Source organism: Oncorhynchus keta, chromosome 19 (assembly GCF_023373465.1).
Source record: "Oncorhynchus keta strain PuntledgeMale-10-30-2019 chromosome 19, Oket_V2, whole genome shotgun sequence".
NCBI classification, from domain to species: Eukaryota; Metazoa; Chordata; class Actinopteri; order Salmoniformes; family Salmonidae; genus Oncorhynchus; species Oncorhynchus keta.
This window is the reverse complement of record NC_068439.1, coordinates 66,447,315-66,469,021: the sequence shown is the minus strand read 5'-3', so window position 1 is coordinate 66,469,021 and position 21,707 is coordinate 66,447,315. Positions and strand designations below refer to the sequence as shown.

Here is a 21,707-nt window from a genome sequence, read left to right as displayed (position 1 = left end):
GTTAGGGGATTCCATTGCAGCTGCAAGGGCTCTCTCACTTTGCAAACCAGTTTAGGCTGATGTTTATTCAACTGTACATCACCTGAGGACTCCAGCCCAAGGGCACAGACAACACCAAAATTGATACACATGCAAACCTCTTCTGCAAATGCAAGAAAATGAGTCAGTCTATCAATGACATTTCCCGGTCTACGAAATGCTCTTTTATAAGACTAGACGGCTAAATGCATATAAAGGGGATTGTTTTTCCTCTGTCAGATGCTATTTTACATAGGCCTAATGTCTCCTTTCCTTTTCATGAAACACACCATTTCCTGTCTAGGTGTAAATGCATCTCCCTTCAAACAAATAACTAATGTGTTGAACTGGCACTACAACAGCAATGACAGCTATTACAGGTTCCCCACTCAGATTCTAAATATAGACTTTGTCATTAACCCGATGAACCGTATTACATTACATCCATTGTGGAAACATTAAATTGATTAAAGTATGGACAAAGTGATGAGGAAAAAAGGCGGACAGGCTGCAGATATGTTTATGTAAGGCATGTGTGCATGCCTGAGTGTGTGCGAGAGCGCGTGTGAACCACACAGCTTACCTGCAGGGACTGAAGCGAGTCAGAGTTGGTGTCACAGTACAGGATGATGTTGTTGGCCATACTGAAGCTCTCCCTCACACCCAGGTGGTAGAACAGGGAGGGCTGGCGGAAAGCGTCCGTCATCTCCACCACAGCTATGTCTGTGAGGGACAGAGATAGCCTGTGAGTCGGCTTAACACTGAACAACTGTACCTAAGTCTACAGTATAACATAGAGTATGTTATGCCTATAATGTATTGTAGCCTACTATATAGTTTTTTCACATTTACCAATTTGTTTAAGTGTCAAATGAAATAAGATGAGATTGATGCTTCCTGATGGGACAATAATGCCTGTACAGTTGTTTTGGAGTAGGATCTTCAATTTGCCCAAATTGTCATTTTTGGACCAGACTGTGACATCACAAAATCTTCCAAAAGAAAAGGTCAAAATAACATTGTCTGGTATTGGGTGTGGTTTTTACAGAAGTATGGGGTGTGGTTGGGGTGTGGTTTTTACAGAAGTCCCTCTGGTACCACTGACTGATAACAGCACAAATAAAAGTGGGCTAAAACGGTGCTTCAGTGTTCTGTAATGACAGTGTTCTCCAGAAAGAGAACATTTAACAGACCCACTCCACCTTTTCATGTGCTTCCAAGTTCCCCCTTCCATGTTAACATACACATTACATAGAGCTTGTGATCCTTTCCAATGGAGCGCCCTTTCACTGCATATCCTGGGTTCCAGTCCACTGCAGACCCAACGCTAGTCTCACTCACTGAGAACCAAACGTCCACACAAGACAGCCAATGCCAAAAGGATCATCAAAGCAAATAGGCAATCTATTTTAATGTGGTGTGTCTGCTGCTGTGTAGTGACACAAAGAAAGGTCCCAGCGAAGACAGCCTGGCTTAAAATGGGTGGGGTAGGCTCTCCTTGGAAACTTCTGCCTTATATAAGATTAGATTTGAGCCAAGGCAAATATTAGCTTACATTAATTATGATTTAGGAACATATAGACATATGGAAAACGTGGTAGACAGTGGCGGTCGGTGACGAGGGAGGATGATTTTTTTTAATGAGCATGGCCTTATTTCTATTACAGCATATTGAATGACTATATTCTATTCCCCCAGCTACCTGGGGCGGCAGGCCTGTAACCGAAAGGTTGCTAGATCTAAATCCCTGAGCTGACAGGGTAAAAATCTGTCGTTCTGCCCCTGAACAAAGCAGGGTCGTCATTGTAAATCAGTATTTGTTCCTAACTGACTTGCCTCGTTAAATAAAGGTAAAAAAATATATATATAGAGTGTAATCATTAGTCCAACAGTTGCAAATGAGAGTATCTATTGGATCAATTCAGGTATGTTTATCCCTGTTTGCTTCCGTTTTAAGAAACGTTTTTCAACAGAATTGGCAGAATGAACACACCACACCCCTGATCACATGCACACACAGTTCACTTACATAGCAGCCACATACAAACAGCATGATCGTTTTGCTCGTGGTAGAATTCCTTCTCGCATCTACGCTCTCTCCTCTCTCCTTTTCCCTTCGCTTGTGAACTTCAGTGCACAAAACCTCTATCTGTGAACAGGCAAAAACTACTTTCCAAGCCAAAACCTTCATTCCATAACCGCTACACACAGCTTACATCATTGTCATTATATTAGCTAACGTCATAGCTAGTCAACATAGCTACAAGAACTAACGGGTTAGTAAACCCGCTACAATGTACACTCAGCAAGCAGTTTAGCAGTTACACCGACGGGCCCCGGTGGCAAAAATTCCAAGTCAAGCTTACCTTGAATTGGAAGAGTTCCAGTGTTGGATAGCCATGGCCAGATAGCTAATATAGCATCCCTCTCTGTTTGAGCCGGGTGTTTGAATAGGCTAAATTAGATAGCTGCATTCACTAGATAAGTGAAAGTGGGGAAAAATATTATGAAATATAGCTCTCTCTCTCTTGCTTCTCCTTAATTTTTAAAGAAATACATTTGTTCAACTATTGTCTTTTGCTCTCTTTGAGTCAACTACTCACCACATTTTATGCACTGCAGTTCTATTAAGTTGCTTATGCTTTCAGTACAAGATTCATTCTCGGATCCTTTGATTGGGTGGACATCATGTCATTTCATGCTGCAAGAGCTCTGATAGGTTGGAGGATGTCCTCTGGAAGTTGTCATTATTACTGTATAAGTCTATGGAAGTGGAAGAGGACCATGAGTAACCTAGGTTTTGTATTGAAGTCAATGTACCCAGATGAGGACGGAAACTAGCTGTCCTCCGGCTACATCATGGTGCTCCCCTACAGAGTGCTGTTGAAGCTACCGTAGACCTTCATTGCAAAACAGTGTGTTTTAATCAATTATTTGGAATTATGAAAATTCACTAAGAAGGATGGTACTCCCCTCAATGTAAATTGTCCGGGTGGCCATTTGATTAATTGTTGATTAAGCAAGACCTAGACTTGGCGCTCCGGTACAGCCTATCGTGCGGTAGCAGAGAGAACAGTCTATGAGTTGGGTGACTTGAGTCTTTGACCATTTTTTGGGCCTTCCTCTAACACTGCCTAGTATATAGGTCATGGATGGCAGGACGCTTGGCCCCAGTGATATGCTGGGCTGTACGCAGTACCCTTTGTGGTGCCTTACGGTCGGATGCCGAGCTGTTGCCATAACAGGCGGTGATGCAACTGGTCAGGATGCTCTCGATGGTGGAGCTGTATAAATTTGAGGATCTGGAGACCAATGGCAAATCTTTTCAGTCTCCTGAGGGGGAAAAGGTGTTGTCGTGCCCTTTTCACGACTGTCTTGGTGTGTTTGGACCATGATAGTTTGTTGGTGAGGTGGACATCAAAGAACTTGAAACTCTCGACCCGCTCCACTACAGCCCCATCGGTGATCAGGCCTACCACTGTTGAGTCGTCAGAAAACTTAATGATGGTGTTGGAATTGTGCTGGGCCATGCAGTTGTGGGTGAACAGGGATTACAGGAGGGGACTAAGCACGCACCCATGAGGGGCCCCAGTGTTGAGGATCAGCGTGGCAGATGTGTTGTTACCTTCGCTTACCAACTGGGGGTTGCCCGTCAGGAAGTCCAGTATCCAGTTGCAGAGGGAGGTGTTTAGTCCCAGGGTCCGTAGCTTAGTGATGAGCTTTGTGGGCACTATGGTGTTGAAAGCTGAGCTGTAGTCAATGAGCATTCTCACATAGGTGTAATATATTTCTGTATTTCAGTCTTTTCTTCAAGCAAATTACAGGGATTTGGGCCTGGTCTCGGAGAAGCAGTATATCCTTCGGGCAGTGTGGAGTGCGATTGAGAATGCGTCATCTCTGGATCTGTTTGGGCGATATGCATTCATGGCTTCCGACATAAGTGCTACTGAGCAGTAGTCATTTAGGCAGGCTACCTTCACTTTCTTGGGCACTGGGACTATGGAGGTCTACTTGAAAAATTTTGGTATTACAGACTCCGACAGGGAGAGGTTGAAAATGTCAGTGAAGACACTTGCCAGTTGGTCAGCGCATGCTCGGAGTACACGTCCTGGTAATCCATCTGGCCCTGCGGCCTTGTGAATGTTGACCTGTTTAAAGGTCTTACTTACTCGAGCTATCACAGTCATCCGGAACAGCTGATGCTCTCATGCATGTTTCAGTGTTACTTGTCTCGAAGCGAGCATAAAAGTAATTTAGCTCGTCTGCTGGGCTCGTGTCACTGGGCAGCTCGCGGCTGTGGTTTTCTTTGTAGTCTGTAGTAGTTTGCAAGCCCTGCCACATCTGACGAGCGTCGGAGCCGGTGTAGTACGATTCAATCTTATTCCTGTATTGATCAATATTGATCTTATTGCCTGTTTGATGGTTTGTCGGGGGGCATAGAGGGATTTCTTATAAGCTTCCAGTTAGAGTCCCGCACCTTGAAAGTGGCAGCTCTACCCTTTAGCTGAGTGCGGATGTTGCCTGTAATCAATGGCTTCTGGTTGGGGTATGTACATACAGTCACTGTTGGGACGACATCATTGATGGACTTATCGATGAAGCCAGTGACTGATGTGGTGTACTCCTCAATGCCATCAGAAAAATCCCGGAACATATTCCAGTCTGTGCTAGCAAAACAGTCCTGTAGCTTGGCATCTGCTTCACCTGATTACTGACCGAGTCACTGGTGCTTCCTGCTTTAATGTGCTCCATTCACATGCCATTATGTTTCCTGGCGTCAAGTAGAAGCTGACTTGAAGAGGGAACTATCAGTGCACCATGATGTCATACAATCAGTCAAGAAAAAGTAAATGGGACTAATATTAAATTCACACAGCAACAAGTGTTGCTAGCTGCTACTAGAAAGTAATTCAAGCACTCAGATGTGTAATGTTATTTTCAGATCAGGTTTATTTGCCCAAGAAACCAAACCACTTAAATAGGTTTAAGTGCCCAAATTAAGTTCAGTATTGTTCTGCTACAACAACCCAGGGAACAAGACACTATATTGGTGTTTAAGTTGAGCATGCCGTGCCTGCTTCTATAAATAAACTCACATAGGAAAGCATGCAGGGTACTTTCACAATGGTTATTCAGCAGTTTGGAAACCCTGCCCAAAAATAAGAAATACTACTTTAATTTTAGAAATGAATGCAATATGGAGGAAGGAGACAAGCCCCCAACCCGACAGGAAATGTGAGTAATCTTGCAGAAAGAATGCTCGGCTTTTGATACTTTAGTTTCTGTTCACACTAGCATATTTCAGAGATTGAGTACCATGGCCCAGGGGGAAAGTGCAAGAACAGAATTTGAATTGATCCCATCCAGGTTGACACACAGGGAGCTGCTTACTACGTTGCCAGTTGCCTCAACTAGCCTCACACTTCCCGATTGGCATCTTGTAAAAGAAAAAAATGAACCAAGAGAACTTGATTTTAACAAGAGGGATTTGTTTTCTGTCAAATGAATGAACTTAATCCGATTTACCTTCAATTACACAAATATCATCTGGCAACAGCACCAGGAACAGATCACCTGGCAACAGCACCAGGAACAGATCACCTGGCAACAGCACCAAGAAGACACATTTGAGAAGTCATGCAATAACTGTGATGGTCATGGAATTTGGGGGTTCGGTTATTTGTTGGGCAAATATCCACGGTCAAAGCAATAACTGTTCAAATAGCTCTATTAAAGGTGTGCAATGTTCTCCTCTCATCCCTGTCTGCTTGTAGTGTGCAGCTTTTGCACACATACACTGAGTTTACTTAACATTAAGAACACCTTTCCATGATAGACTGACCAGGTGAATCCAGGTGAAAGCTATGATCCCTTATTGATGTCACTTATTAAATCCACTTCAATCCGTGTGGATGATGGTGAGGAGACAGGTTAAAGAATGATTTCTAAGCCTTGCGAACATTGAAACATGAATTGAAAGTGAATGGGCAAAGCAAAATATTTAAGTGCCTTTGAACAGGGTATGGTAGTAGGTGCCAGGTGCACATGTTTTTGTCAAGAACTGCAACGCTGCTGGCTTTTTCACGCTCAACATTTTCCGTGTGCATCAAGAACGGTCCATCACCCAAAGGACATCGAGCCAACTTGACACATCTGTAGGAAGCATTGGAGTCATCAGCCAGCATCCCTTTGGAACGCTTACGACACGATAAATTGAGGCAGTTCTGAGGGCAAAAGGGGGGGACTCAATATTAGGAAGGTGTTTTTAATGTTTTGTCCACTCAGTGTATTTTACGTTTGCTAGCCTAGCATTGATTTCAACTTCAGTTTTCATCACTTTGTCTCAGATTCAAATTCATTTGTAAATGTCCACACTCACCAATAATGAGATTTGGTAGTTCATTTCAATAGAAATGGTGGCTTTTAGCATTGTTCTTGCATCTTTACAAACCGGACAAAACATATGGCCAGAGAACTATGCATAAGGTAGTACACGCACAGATTGTGTTACAGCATCAAAGGGATCGCATTTAAGGAGAGAGCACATTTTTAAGGAGAGAGCGCACATTGGAGGAAGGAGACAGCTACAGTTTGATGGATTAAGGTAGAAAAACAATTGGTTATAATAATCATTCATTTATCCTACTGCTATTTGGTATATTGGATATATTTACTTAAAAATACAATAAAATGTATGTATTACAAAGGTTATGACTGTTATTTTATTTTATTTACTGACTGCCTAATCATGCTAATATTAATCTGAATCAATCTCAAACACTGCCAATGTCCACAGCCAAAAACTGCTTCCCATGCCAAACTGCCAACTTATGCTGGCACACCTGACACCAACATACCCAAACTGCTGATAAAACAAACCTGACTGAGTACTTTGATCAACCAACACTCTACACCACTCTATTTTTCCAATAAAGACTGGATTCCCTGGACAGCAGTGCGGCTGGTGATACAATTTCTCCTGACCTGATGCTCTGTAGCCCACATGGACCGCCACCATACACATGAGCATGGATAAACAACTTAGTTGACAACCAATGGGAGCAGAGGACGACAGCCGCCAGCCAGCCTTCAGGTCAGACCAAAGTGCATGTAGGATCTTGTGCAGGAATCCTCTGGCTGTCAAATCAATACTGAATGTGATGTGTAAGGCTATATGGTAATGTAGAGTGACTGATAACCTTTGAATCCAATACTCTATAAGTGCTTCTCCAAAATAGCATGAGCTCTTATTCAATGACACCAACTTGATTTTACATTTAATATTATATTTAAATGAATACAAAAGCCACTTGGTATCATATGAGATTAAAGAATGTTGTTTGGGGACTGGTGTTCCCTCCAGAAGAGATGTACTGTATCACAACAACAGAGTACTGTTTCCTTTATGAAAACCTCCCTCCAGGAATATGATGCTGCAGTTCAGTACTTCCTTTTGGGTTGAACTGAAATTAGTAGGGGACGGGTGAGGGTGAAACATCAGACTTTCTTGTCTAGAGATTTACATGGTAGGATTTGGGATGTAATAGATACAGACTCTTACAATGGCAAACAGACCAACTAAACTGAATGGAACACACACTGGGCCCCTGCTGTGAGGTACAGAAACACATTTAGTCAGTCAGTCAATGGTTCAGATCAGCTCACAGTGGAGCGACTTTAGTTGGGGGATAAACAATGACTTATATCAAGGTAATACTGTTCTCAGAATCATTTTTAACATGACTAATACCTCTACCCAGCACAGTTACAGGTGGCAGTCACCGCAAGAGTGTTGTCCTCGACACCAACATACAGTAAAAAAGCTTTAAAACCTTTACACCTTTTAAACAGAAGCCTACACCACCGGCTCACCTCATGTGGCTTGAACATGTGGTTTGACCTTTATCTATTGATGGGACTGATTTATTTAACCTTTATTTTGACAGGGAAGTCATACTGAGACCAGGGTGTATTTTACAGATGAGCCCTGCAGAAATACATTAAACACGTACAGTGCATTGGGAAAGTATTCAGACCCCTTCCTTTTTTCCACATTTTGTTACGTTACAGCTTTAAACTAAAATGGATCAAATTAAGCTCAGGTGCATCTTGTTTCATTGATCATCCTTGAGATGTTTCTATAAATTTTTTAAATTTTTTTTTCTTTTAATAATGGGTGGATCAGCTTAATATTACAGAAAGAATGTTGCTTCCATCAATGTAATTGTCGGCATCATTTCCAATCCAATCTTGGCCATAGTGGAGTTTGGAATGTGACTGTTGGAGGTTGTGGACAGGTGTCTTTTATACTGATAACAAGTTCAAACAGGTGCCATTAATACAGGTAACGAGTGGAGGACAGAGGAGCCTCTTAAAGAAGAAGTTACAGGTCTGTGAGAGCCAGAAATCTTGCTTGTTTGTAGGTGACCAAATACTTATTTTCCACCATAATTTGCAAATAAATTCATTAAAAATTCTACAATGTGATTTTCTGGATTTTTTTCCCTCATTTCGTCTGTCATAGTTGAAGTGTACTACCTATGATGAAAATGACAGGCCTCTCATCTTTTTAAGTGGGAGAACTTGCACAATTGGTGGCTGACTAAATACTTTTTTGCCCCACTGTACCTTTATGATTCCCCGCAGATCCTACCACCCTTCCAATAAACACTTAGGCTTCTACCTTCATATCTTATATACATTTTACAGACACAATCTGTTTTACAATAGTTATATTTTGTTTGTTTTTAGTCCTTCCTCTATTTCTGATGTCCATCCAGTTTGATTTCTATTTGTAACTGTTCTATTTCACAAAATGTCTGAACCTATATACATTTTACAGACCCCGTATGTTTTACATTGGTTATCTTGTTATTAGTCCCACCCTTCAGCTCCATTCAACCCCTCCCATCTATCTCTCAACATCATCCATTTTGGATTTCTATTTGCCATATATTTTTCAACTGTGCAGTGATGCTTCACAAAAGTAGTGAACCTTTCTATTCTCATAGCTTCTTTAGATTGTAAATTAAAAATGTTGCTAAAATAATTGTTATATTATTGATTGATTGATTATGGCTTTTCAAATCATCCAGTATTGCTATCTGCAGCATTAGTTCCAGGCAATGTTGAAATTCTTCAGCCATTCCTGGACCTGTGACCAAAAACGAGCTACATATGGACAATACCAAAATAAATCAAATTAAGCTCAGGTGCATCTTGTTTCATTGATTATCCTTGAGATGTTTCTATAACTTGATTGGAGTTCACCAGTGGTAAATTAAACTGATATACACTATCGTTCAAATGTTTGGCGTCACTTAGAAATGTCCTTGTTTTTGAAAGAAAAACACATTTGTTGTCCTTTGAAATAACATAAAATTGATCAGAAATACAGTGTAGACATTATTAGTGTTGTAAATTAGTATTGTAGCTGGAAACAGCAGATTTTGTATGGAATATCTACATAGCCGTACAGAGGCCCCTTTAATCAGCAACCATCACTCCTGTGTTCCAATGGCAAGTTGTGTTAGCTAATCCAAGTTTATCATTTTAAAAGGCTAATAGATCATTAGAAAACCCTTTTGAAATTATGTTAGCACAGCTGAAACTGTTTGAAGAAGCAATAAAACTGACCTTCTTTAAACTAGTTGAATATCTGGAGCACCAGCATTTGTGGGTTCGATTACAGGCTCAAAGTGGACAGAAACAGAGATCTTTCTTCTGAAACTCATCAGTCTATTCTTGTTCTGAGAAAGTTCTGAAGGCTATTCCATGCGAGAAATTGCCAAGAAACTGAAGATCTCGTAAAACGCTGTGTACTACTCCCTTCACAGAACAGTGCAAACTGTCTCTAACCAGAATAGAAAGAGGAATGGGAGGCCCCGGTGCACAACTGAGCAAGAGGACAAGTACGTTAGTGTCTAGTTTGAGAAACAGGTGCCTCACAAGTCCTCAACTGGCAGCTTCATTAAATAGTACCCGCAAAACACCAGTCTCAACTTCAACAGTGAAGAGGCGACTCCGGGATGCTGGCCTTCTAGGCAGAGTTGCAAAGAACCCATGATGACAAAGGAGGTTGTCATTATGGGTTATTGTGTCTAGATTGATGAGGTGGTAAAACGATTTAATACATTTTAGAATAAGGCTGTAACATAACAAAATGTTTTTCTGAATACTTTCTGAATGCACCGTACAATATATAAAATGACAAAACATATTAAGAAAAACAGACACATTTATCAACATAGAGGTCTCCGATCATTAGACTGAACTGACCCAGGGCGACCAGAACATCTCATGTCTGGGTTATGTCAATAGCCACTGCTGCGTTTACTCAGCGAGGTCACAACATGTGAATATCAAACATGGATCAGAACAGCTATTTGAAATACTGTGAACATGTGTTTCCACTTGCACATTCCTGATGCACTTATTTACATGTTCTGTGAATGCTCCTTTCTTATGTCATTCAAAATGTGGGAATTCATGGCAGTTCAGCGTTTCCAAAAAAGGAGTGAAGTGGTCAGGCATCTAGTTCATTGTATACAAAATATTTTTTTTCTCTCTCTTTCTTTGTGATTCCACTCCTAAAATGTCCTGTTGTAGGAACATGATAAAGACGTTGGCAATCTTTAGGGAGCTTCTGTCATTTCAACAAAGCTTGTGGACATTTTGAACAGATACAAAAAGGGTTTCTGGGAACCACTTCCCAGCTCCCGTGAGAAGTATACAGAAAATTCCACAGAGGCCCTGTGGAAAATAGCCAAACCAAAAAAAGGGAACATATTGAGTTCTGTTTACACAACCAATAATGTTATGTTATGACAACCAACAACGGGTAAGCTGTGATGACAGCTAAGTATATACAACACAGGTGTTTTATAATTTATTCACCTAGAAAATGTCCTATTGTATTATGGAGTATACAAAACACCTGATCTTTCCATGACAGACTGTGAAAGTTATGATCCCTTATTGATTTCCCTTGTTAAATCCACTTCAATCAGTGTAGCTGAAGGGGAGGACACAGGTTAAAAAATGATTTCTAAGCCTTGAGACATGGATTGTGTATGTGTGCCATTCAGAGGGTGAATGGGTAAGACAAAATATTTAAGTGCCTTTGAAGGGGTATGGTAGTAGGTGCCAAGCACACTGTTTTGTGTCAAGAACTGCAACGCGGCTAGGTTTTTCACACTCAACAGTTTCCTGTGTGTATCAAGAATGGTCCATCACTAGGGCTGTTACGGCGACCGTATTACCACTTCACCGGGGGTCACAAGTCATGACAGCAGTCAAATTCCACGTGACTGTTTAGTCACAGTAATTAGGTTTGTCCAAGCTCTGATACTGCTGATGGTCATAAGTAGCCTACCAAACTTGCTAACTGCCTGGTACTCAGCACTCTATAGTCTCACTAATCACTCTGACATCAATGCGAAAGTGGTCATAAATCTAATCAAACACTTCATGAGAGCCCAAGAGCGCATGTTGCGCAACATTTTTATAGGCTATGCAATCGCGTGAGAAAACAGAGTGATGGCCTCTATTAAAAAGAGGAGGATCCCATCAGCTTTCTATAGGCTAAGCCTACTATATCAATTTCAAATATTTTACTGAGTTACAGTTCATATAAGGAAATTGGTCAATTGAAATAAATGTAATAGGCCCTAATTTATGGATTTCACATGACTGGGCAGGGGTGCAGCAATGGGTGAGCATTGGAGGGCATAGGCCCACCCACTTGGCAGCCATGCCCACCCACTGGGGAGCCAGGCCCAGCCAATCAGAATGATCATTCTGTTTAATCAGCTTCTTGATATGCCACACCTGTTAGGTGTATAGATTATTTTGGCAAAGGAGAAATACTCACTAACACCGATGTAAACAAATTTGTGCACAACATTTGAGAGAAATAAGCTTTTTTGTGAGTATGGAAAATGTCTGGGATTTTTTTTTTCAGCTCATAAAACATGGGACCAAAACTTCATGTTGCGTTTATATTTTTGTTCAGTGTATTTCTCAACTTTCCTAATATTAAGCACATTGCTTCTCTTTACAACAGGAGTATAGCCTACCTGGCTGGCATGAAAATTAACAACTGGAAAAGCATCTTCCATTTGCTATTGATGATGCTATTGCATAGATGTCTTTTTTCCCCCTGCCCCTGTTTCGAGCTGGTGCACGATATTGGTCCTTTCTAAATCAAAACAAATTTCACACATATTATTTAGTATATGTAATGACAATATTAAATCAAAAACAGTCTGATGAGTGGCAATATTAGCCTATCACTTGTGAATTATATATTATTACTTGTGAATGATGCCCAGCTTGCGTGCAGTAAGGCAAGAAACAGCTAATGTCGACTTTAAAAAAAAACTTTTACAAATCATAGTCGCACACCTCATGTAACCTAGCCCATAGGCTTATTTGTTTTCATAAGGTTTGTATCTAAATGGCCAAAAAAAGTATTGAAATTAAGCCCATTAATCCACTTTACAATGGCTGTAGAGCCTAACTGGCATACATTCACAACACATGAGTTTCAAGTTTGGGGAAGATAATTTTCACCATAAAAATGCACCTTTTATAATAGCATGACATGCATAATCGCATTTGCGGTCAATTTTGAGAATGGTGTTTTCCCACTAATTTTCCGACTAATGAGAGACATGGGCAATATGGCTGGGAATTGCCAGGGACCTCACAATACTTAGGTGTCGATACGATATGTATTACGATTCTATATGCATTGCGATTCAATACTGCAATTTTATTTACGATTTGATGTTCCAAACATATTTCTCATTAGGCTGTCTGCTGCAGAGAGACAAAAGAGAGCTTGTTTGATCAGTCAGGTTAATAAAAGTGATGAAAACATGTTGGCTCACTATTTAAAAAGATGGAAAATAAATGATAGGATGAAAAATACCAGAGTTTTGACGCAGGCATAGACAACTAGCGCAAGCGAACGCTACCTACGGCTGCAAAAAATATACAGTACCAATCAAAAGTTTGGTCACTCCAAAAGTGTGTAAAGCTGTCATCAAGGCAAAGGGTGGCTACTTTGAAGAATCTCAAATATGAAATATATTTCGATTTGTAGAACACTTTTTTTTAGTTACTACGTGATTCCATTTGTGTTATTTTATAGTTTTGATGTCTTCACTATTATTCTACAATGTAGAAAATAATAAAATAAAGAAACACCCTTGAATGTCTAAACTTTTGACTGGTACTGTATATAATACACACACATATACATATATACACATATATACATATATAGATACATATACATACATACATACATACATACATACATACATACATATATATATATATATATATATATATGCAGGTTTTCCTACTTACAAAGCATGTAGAGGTCTGTAAATTTTATCATAGGTACACTTCAACTGTGAGAGACAGAATCTAAAACAAAAATCCAGAAAATCCCATTGTATGATTTTTAAGTAATTCATTTGCATTTTATTGCCTGACATAAGTATTTGATCACCTACCAACCAGTAAGAATGCCCGGCTCTCACAGACCTGTTAGTTTTTCTTTAAGAAGCCCTCCTGTTCTCCACTCATTACCTGTATTAACTGCACCTGTTTGAACTCGTTACCTGTATAAAATACACCTGTCCACACACTCAATCAAACAGACTCCAACCTCTCCACAATGGCCAAGACTAGAGAGCTGTGTAAGGACATCAGGGATAAAATGGTAGACCTGCACAAGGCTGGGATGGGCTACAGGACAATAGGCAAGCAGCTTGGTGAGAAGGCAACAACTGTTGGCGCAATTATTAGAAAATGGAAGAAGTTCAAGATGACGGTCAACCACCCTCGGTCTGGGGCTCCATGCAAGATCTCACCTCGTGGGGCATCAATGATCATGAGGAAGGTGAGGGCTCAGCCCAGAACTACACGGCAGGACCTGGTCAATGACCTGAAGAGTGCTGGGACCACAGTCTCAAAGAAAACCATTAGTAACACACTACGCCTTCATGGATTAAAATACTGCAGCGCACGCAAGGTTCCCTCTGCTCAAGCCAGCGCATGTCCAGGCCCGTCAGAAGTTTGTCAATGACCTTCTGGATGATCCAGAGGAGGAATGGGAGAAGGTCATGTGGTCTGATGAGACAAAAATAGAGCTTTTTGGTCTAAACTCCACTCACCGTGCTTGGAGGAAGAAGAAGGATGAGTACAACCCCAAGAACACCATCCCAACCATGAAGCATGGAGGTGGAAACATCATTCTTTGGGGATGCTTTTCTGCAAAGGGGACATGACGACTGCACCGTATTGAGGGGAGGATGGATGGGGCCATGTATCGCGAGATCTTGGCCAACAACCTCCTTCCCTCAGTAAGAGCATTGAAGGTGGGTCAAATCAAATGTATTTATATAGCCCTTCGTACATCAGCTGATATCTCAAGTGCTGTACAGAAACCCAGCCTAAAACCCCAAACAGCAAGCAATGCAGGTGTCTTCTAGCAGGAGTAGAAGGTCGTGGCTGGGTCTTCCAGCATGACAACGACCCGAAACACACAGCCAGGGCAACTAAGGAGTGGCTCCGTAAGAAGCATCTCAAGGTCCTGGAGTGGCCTAGCCAGTCTCCAGACCTGAACCCAATAGAAAATCTTTGGAGGGAGCTGAAAGTCCGTATTGCCCAGCAACAGCCCCAAAACCTGAAGGATCTGTATGGAGGAGTGGGCCAAAATCCCTGCTGCAGTGTGTGTAAACCTGGTCAAGAACTACAGGAAACATATGATCTCTGTAATTGCAAACAAAGGTTTCTGTACCAAATATTAAGTTCTGCTTTTCTGATGTATCAAATACTTATGGCATGCAATAAAATGCTAATTAATTACTTAAAAATCATACAATGTGATTTTCTGATTTCTGCAAAATCGGCAGTGTATCAAATACTTGTTCTCCTCACTGTATATATATATATATATTTTACAAATCAATACTTGAAGTCAAACATAAATGTAATATCATCCAAAAATAATATTGCAACATGTAATTATCAATCCCCCCACTAATGGGCAAGGGGGAAATGTACTTTAGTTTGAGTCATAAAGGTTCAGTTCACTTCTGGAGTGTAATGGAAATTTTAACCTCCACCCAAACTAAGCAAAACGATCCATGATGCGAGGGAGCCTCACTTCTAGCGGCACATAATGGTAAAGGAAAATGTGTGTGGGAAAATTATCCCCCTTCCCCACTTTGTGGAGCAAATGAGACATTCCCCCATTGAGACTCTCTAGTGCTCAATGGATTCCAGGTTGACAAAATGGCTAGGCTATAGGCATTCTGAAAAGAAGTAGGCTGGAGAAAGTAGTTAATTTAATACTTCTAAACATTGACTTGTAAAACCAGTCACACAATCTTATGTGCAGTTTTCTGTGTGCTCATGGCAACCACAATAGAAGCCCCATTAGACAACTGGTGTGGCATGTGGATTAATATGCATGGGCCCATTCCCACTCACTGCAATGGGTATAGAACAGTAGTGAACCTGTACTACTTTGGTGATATATAGTATGTGTTGTAGGCTGGGGTTTGATGGTTGGAGTTTGATTCAGAAGAATAGACAATGACAAAGGTATATTTGTTTTGATTGTGATAGTTTGAGGGCAACACATTCACATACATGCTGCATGTCACCACCACTTCGTACCTGCATTATAGAACTGGTCAAGCACACACGTCTCTCCAAAGTCGATCTTTCCAAAGTGTATGATTTCCAGTTTACTTCCCACTGAGTCGCATGCGTCTTTCAGGCAATGCAGGGCCATGTTCTCTGCGGTGTGCGGCTGAGTGAGCTCGCTGTTGACGACATATGCCACCGTGACAGCCCTGCTTTTACATTTCACCGTAGACAACAAGCCGCCACTGTCCTTCGGGCAGCTCAGAATATTAGGAATGATGCTTCCGCTGACCACCGAGTTGTGCCAGAATGTCCCAGGGTCGGGAATGGGGGCACCGCTCACGCTGTCTTCCCGGGGGCCAGCAGAGTCCCCGCAGGCACCCCCAGGGCCCGAGCCAGGACCAAAGGAGGGAACCGACAATGATATCCCTTCATCTTGACTCATTTTTTCAATGTCTGTTGTGGTTGACAATCACTCTTATGTGTTCTTATGGATCCTCAGTTTCTCGACATCTCCATACATCCAAAGTTAACATTACGCACGTTTCCTCACATACATTCTATGCACAAGGCATGCAAGATATTTCAACACAGGTAAACAGTCTGGTGATATGGATCCACCTCCTGTATATTCATGTCTGGTTTCGCATGAAATTGTGCAATATGTAGTAATAAACCAAGATAGTGGGCAATACAACCATTGAAAATCAGTGTTACTGTTAAGTCACGACACATATGCTACTCATATACAGCTAATGATCCTATGGCAAGGAACAGTTACCACTGAATTGTAACATTCTTGTGCATCTCGAAATCGACTCTTCATAGTTTCCGAAGTTAAGCACGAGCGCAGGTTGCAATGGTTACAAACCGACGGTGAGCTTGTTGGTAGATCCACCGTTCTAGGAAGCAGATCAGGGTTGTGTGGAGCACCGCAATAATTTAGAAATCATGCACATAGAATAATTCATGCCAACAAGACAATTATATCCAGTCCCCGAACCTGCCCTATTTCCACTATTATCTTCCCTGCAAAAGCTCACGCACACTGGGTGGAGGTTGAGCGTTGTTTACGGGCGGTGACATGACCAAATTTGGAACAGTTGGCGCGTATTCCCCGTTAAAGCCACAGTCTGCAATTTTTCCAGTAAGAATAAGATTTACAGTAATTTTAACTAATGAACACTCTCCTTGATTTTGAGGTATATGACTTAACAACAGGCCTACCCTGATTAGAATACTACAAGTATATTATCTTATCATCCATCAATGTTCTTGTAAACACATTATAAATTCAAATCATCTAAAAAATAATACTGCTGCTCTCATGGAATGTCATTCATATACATCACAGTAATCGCTGGCTACAGTATTTGAGTTGCACGTGAACATTACAATTGGTCCTAGTGTTATCACTACACCAGAATTTTTACTTCGATACCGATACCAGGTTTTACTATCACGATACTCGATACCATTATGATTCTCAATACCAAAGTGATACCAAAACAATACCAAAATAATATCAAGATAAAAAACAATAAATAAGGTGTGTTAGCCAAAGTCTCGGAATGGTACTTGATCCAGACATCTTTTGAGCTCAATATCATTACATTAAAACAATTGGTGAATGAATGCATTAAATTAATCAATTATACAATCACACAAACAATTTGACTGTTTTTTTTACTACATACCATAATGTTAATAATTTATTTGAATGATAATCTGTAGTCTATTGATACATTGGTTAAATCAAGATTTAGTCTGGCCTATTTACAATACAGGTGAATGCATATTCAATATTTATTGAGTTTGTTTGGACTGATTTCATGGGGCTACAGATGAAAAACAATATGTTTTCCTTACATTTGGGACATATTTTAATGTACTGATCAACAACATTTGCATAGGAAGCAATCTCGTAGTTTATAAAAGAGTGCGCTGTGTCTTTAAGACCCATGACGTCATTCACACACGCACTCAGTTCGAGCCTTGAGCAAAGATGATCCATAGAGATAGATAGAGGACTCATCTTTATGTTTGTGCCATTATAGTGTCTGTGACAGCATGGACAGCGCCATTGAGGCTACAACGCATAGGAATCCCCACACAGTTGATTACTTTCAAAGATATTTATAACTAACCCAAGATAGTTTATCTGTGTTGTTTACAGTGGGAGCAAATGAAGCATAGTGATTTTGATATAATGGCACCGGAGGGGATGGCTGCCAATTTATGGGCTCCTAACCAACTGTGCTATTTTGTTTACTTTTTTGCATTGTTTGTAAACTTATTTTGTACATAATGTTGCTGCTACCGTCTCTTATGACCAAAAATAGCTTCTGGATATCAGAACAGCATAGAAGAAGCATGGGATCTAAGGACCCATGCCAAATCTTTTTAGTCTCCTGAGGGGGAATAAGCGTTTTCGTGTCCTCTTCATGACTGTCTTGGTGTGTTTTGACCATGACCGTATGTTGGTGATGTGGACACCAAGGAACTTGAAGTTCTCAACCTGCTCCACTACAGCCCCGTTGATGAGAATCTTATTTGGTCCCATGAAATTGGTCTAAAGCTTCTTAGTTTACAATTCAGTGATGGGTCCCTTTTGTAGGCATGTGGATCCATTTCCAACTGAGTTGGGCTCTCAATTTATTGTTGAGAGTTAGAATAGTAGCAGTGGGGAACCGTAACAGCCTTCTACACCTTCAGATCAGGCCTAAGGATTTATTGTTTTTTCTTTAAATAGAAATGTAGTATTTTCTATAATTAAAATGATATTCTGATTTCATCTCTTCAGTTTGTGTTGGAAAGGGAAGGGTTAACACTGAAGTGAAAAAAAAATATCCAATCAATATTTTTCTTTGGTTGTGTCTGGGGAGAAGAATCTAGCTAGCTAAATCGGCCATTGGCTAGGCCCTCAGAAGCTAAACCGAAAACATCTCCCATTCAACTGCATTAGGGCATAGTTGTGGAGTGATTGTGAAATCAATCAACCACATTTTTTACTTGCAATGGGTGGGATGGTGTTTAAAATAATGTTGTTGTTTTTTACTTTCTAACTTCTGCCGTTTCTAAGGCCTACATGCAAAGCATGTCACTCTTGAGAGCACAGCTCTAATTAAATTACAGGTTACCCACAGAATCAGGCCAACTAATGAAAAATGCATAAATATGCACCTATTCAATAATATAAATACCTTCTGTATTTGTGCGTTTTCCATAGGTTGTCCTGCTTTTTTCTTTCTTTTATTTAAGTAGGAAAGTCAGCTAAAAACACATTCTTATTTTCAATGACAGTCTAGGAACCGTGAGCTAACTGCCTTGTTCAGGGGTAGAATGACAAATCTTTACCTTGTCAGCTTGGGGATTTGATCTTGCAACCTTTGAGTTACCAGTCCAATGCTCCAACCACTAAGATACCTGCTCCCCTGCTGCCCTATGCTTCTGTTGGTAACCTAATGTAATTTAATCATTCAATAAGGCCATCCAATGTTTTGGGTTCCTAAATGCTACTGCCATATAGTGGTTCATTTGGGACTAAGAAGGTTAGGTTTGGATATAGCTGTATGTAGGCACAAGTGGCTGTAAAATGAGACTAGGTAATAGCCGGTATTGCACTACAGATTTCAGATGTCTATATGTGTAGGCCCATACATTTTTGATTTGTTATTGCATGAACTAATGTCATTTCTATCAAATCTAAGTAGGCTTACTAAGTAAAACACCACAACAACTGGTAAGTAAAACACTATAACAACTGTTTTTTAAATTTAATTAACTAGGCAAGTCAGTTAAGAACAAATTCTTATTTTCAATGACGGCCTAGAAACAGTGGGTTAGCTGCCTGTTCAGGGGGAGAACGACAGTTTTGTACCTTGTCAGCTCAGGGATTTGAACTTGCAACCTTTCGGTTACTAGTCCAATGCTCTAACCACTAGGCTACCCTGCCTCCCCTTAGTAAGTAGACTTACTAAGTAAAACACCACAACAACTGGTAAGTAGACTCACTTTGTAAAACATCACAACAACTGCTAAGTAGACTCACTATGTAAAACATCACAACAACTGGTAAGTAGACTTACTAAGTAAAACACCACAACAACTGGTAAGTAGACTCACTATGTAAAACATCACAACAACTGGTAAGCAGAATTACTGAGTAAAACACTACAATAACTGATAAGTAGGCTCACTCAGTAAAACACCACAACAACTGGTAATGTACGGTGCTTTATTTCAACCTATAATTCCTGCAAAATATACATATTGAGAGCAACAAATAAATAGGTTTTGTATCACATTCCATTAATTACTTTATTTCCCTGCACCTCAAAATTCCCCTAGACTAGTTCCTTCCTCCTCATAATACTAGACCCTCATTTGGGCAGAGGGGGACCCCTTGTGGTCAGTGTAGCCTGTGGTTCCACATTATTTGCCTACCTTCAAGCAAAATATAATTCATAGGGGGTCTATATGGGATTTTAAAATAGCTCCCTTGTGAAATGTTGATACCTTATTTACATTTAGCTTCAAAGAGATCCCTGAGATGTTCTGTTACAACTGTTACAACTGTTGGATCTAGGAACACAAGCATTTCACTTCACCCACAATAACATCTGCTAAATATGTGTATGTGACCAATACAATTTGATATGATTTGATTTGTTTACTCTGACATCATCACAACTGAGATACAAAAACTCAAGAACTTAGCATGTCTAGGTGAATATCCTAGGTCTTTGAATAGACACTGGGGGGTAGTACAGGCACATTCTAAACCCAGCATCCAGGGGCAATGAAGGAAGTGTAAAATGCATGAGCGTTTAGAGAGCTACAAGGGAGAGAATTCTGGAGGGAAAACGTTTACTACAGGTGAAGCACTTTGTTCAAATCATGAGGTACTATTAAAGGGATATGAATATTATATCTGGCCTGATCCATTTTTTTATCTTCCACGTGTGATATCTGATAATCTAACTAGCCTACGGCCTATGTTATCAAATTTAAAGCCTTTTCAATACCATTGATAAAACACAACACACTATATTGTTGATATAAATGTCTCATACTTTAGTCACCCCCCAACAACAACACGAGCCAGACTAAGGCTAAATTCAGTCAAGATTTTTTTAAAAGTAAATAAGTAGATGAAAAGAGCCCTTTGTGGAAAGTCTGAGGGGGATTTACACGTTTTAGACCCAATGGCTCTTTCATTTCTTCTGGAAAACAACCAAAGACCCTGCTAATCAGTGACAGGAAACGGATTTGTGTTAATCAGCCAATTACTGTAAATGTTTTTGTGGCTTATCTTTTGGTATGAGGTAAGTCCCATTTCCTGATCACCATCATAGGTGTCTGTGTTGTCTTAGATGTGTACCCAGGACCAGTTCCGTGTGATGTGAGTTTCCCCAGTGACGGGACACTGATAGTGAGTGTTAAAGCACAACCTATTGGGTATACCACGTCAATTCAACGTGGAAATGTGGGTAATTTTTGTTTGAGAGGTTGATCAAGGAGTTTTCAACCTTTATTCACCCACTCAAAAAGACAGCCAGAAGTTTGTTGAATTCCCAATGTCTTATCACTATGTTTCAACCATCTAAAAGCACAATCAAATTCCAATGGAAAAACAATGTCAGATTTTTTCTTTTAGTTGTCATCTCAATGCATTTTCAACCATTTAAAAGCACAGCGAAGGTCAGATATTTTGTATTTATAAAACAGTTTAATATGTTATCACTGTGCTTCATCAAATACTGCAACCTGGATTATAGTTATTGTAGAGTGTGCAAGTGATCAGTACTGTTCGAGATTCTGCACAGATATTTATATTTTGAAGATCTCCACAGACCTGCGACCTTTGCGTGCAATTTTCAACATGCACACTTTCTAGGATTACTTAATAAGACTTTTATAGTTACAGTAACCTCAAAATGTGGCCACGGATGAGTTAATCATTTTAAGGTTTAATAAAAACAGTGACATTAGTTTGTAAGATAGCCTTACCTTTAGGC

General features: G+C 40.3%; 1 protein-coding gene across 2 annotated transcripts in view; it reads right to left on the bottom strand.

Annotated features, from left to right (window-relative positions):
- The window catches only part of LOC118398724 (mitogen-activated protein kinase kinase kinase 5-like), a 55,245-nt gene extending 38,498 nt beyond the window's left edge, over positions 1-16,747 (bottom strand). For both annotated transcript variants that reach the window (XR_004828677.2, XM_035794365.2), the window contains exons 1-2: positions 15,718-16,747; positions 602-741 (exon numbers count right to left, since the gene is read on the bottom strand). Coding sequence is in view for 1 of the 2 variants with exons in the window: in XM_035794365.2 (XP_035650258.1) it covers positions 602-741; positions 15,718-16,132 (555 nt within the window). In the remaining variant the exon portion in view is untranslated. The remainder of the gene's footprint in view (positions 1-601; positions 742-15,717) is intronic.
- Positions 16,748-21,707: the final 4,960 nt, after the last annotated feature.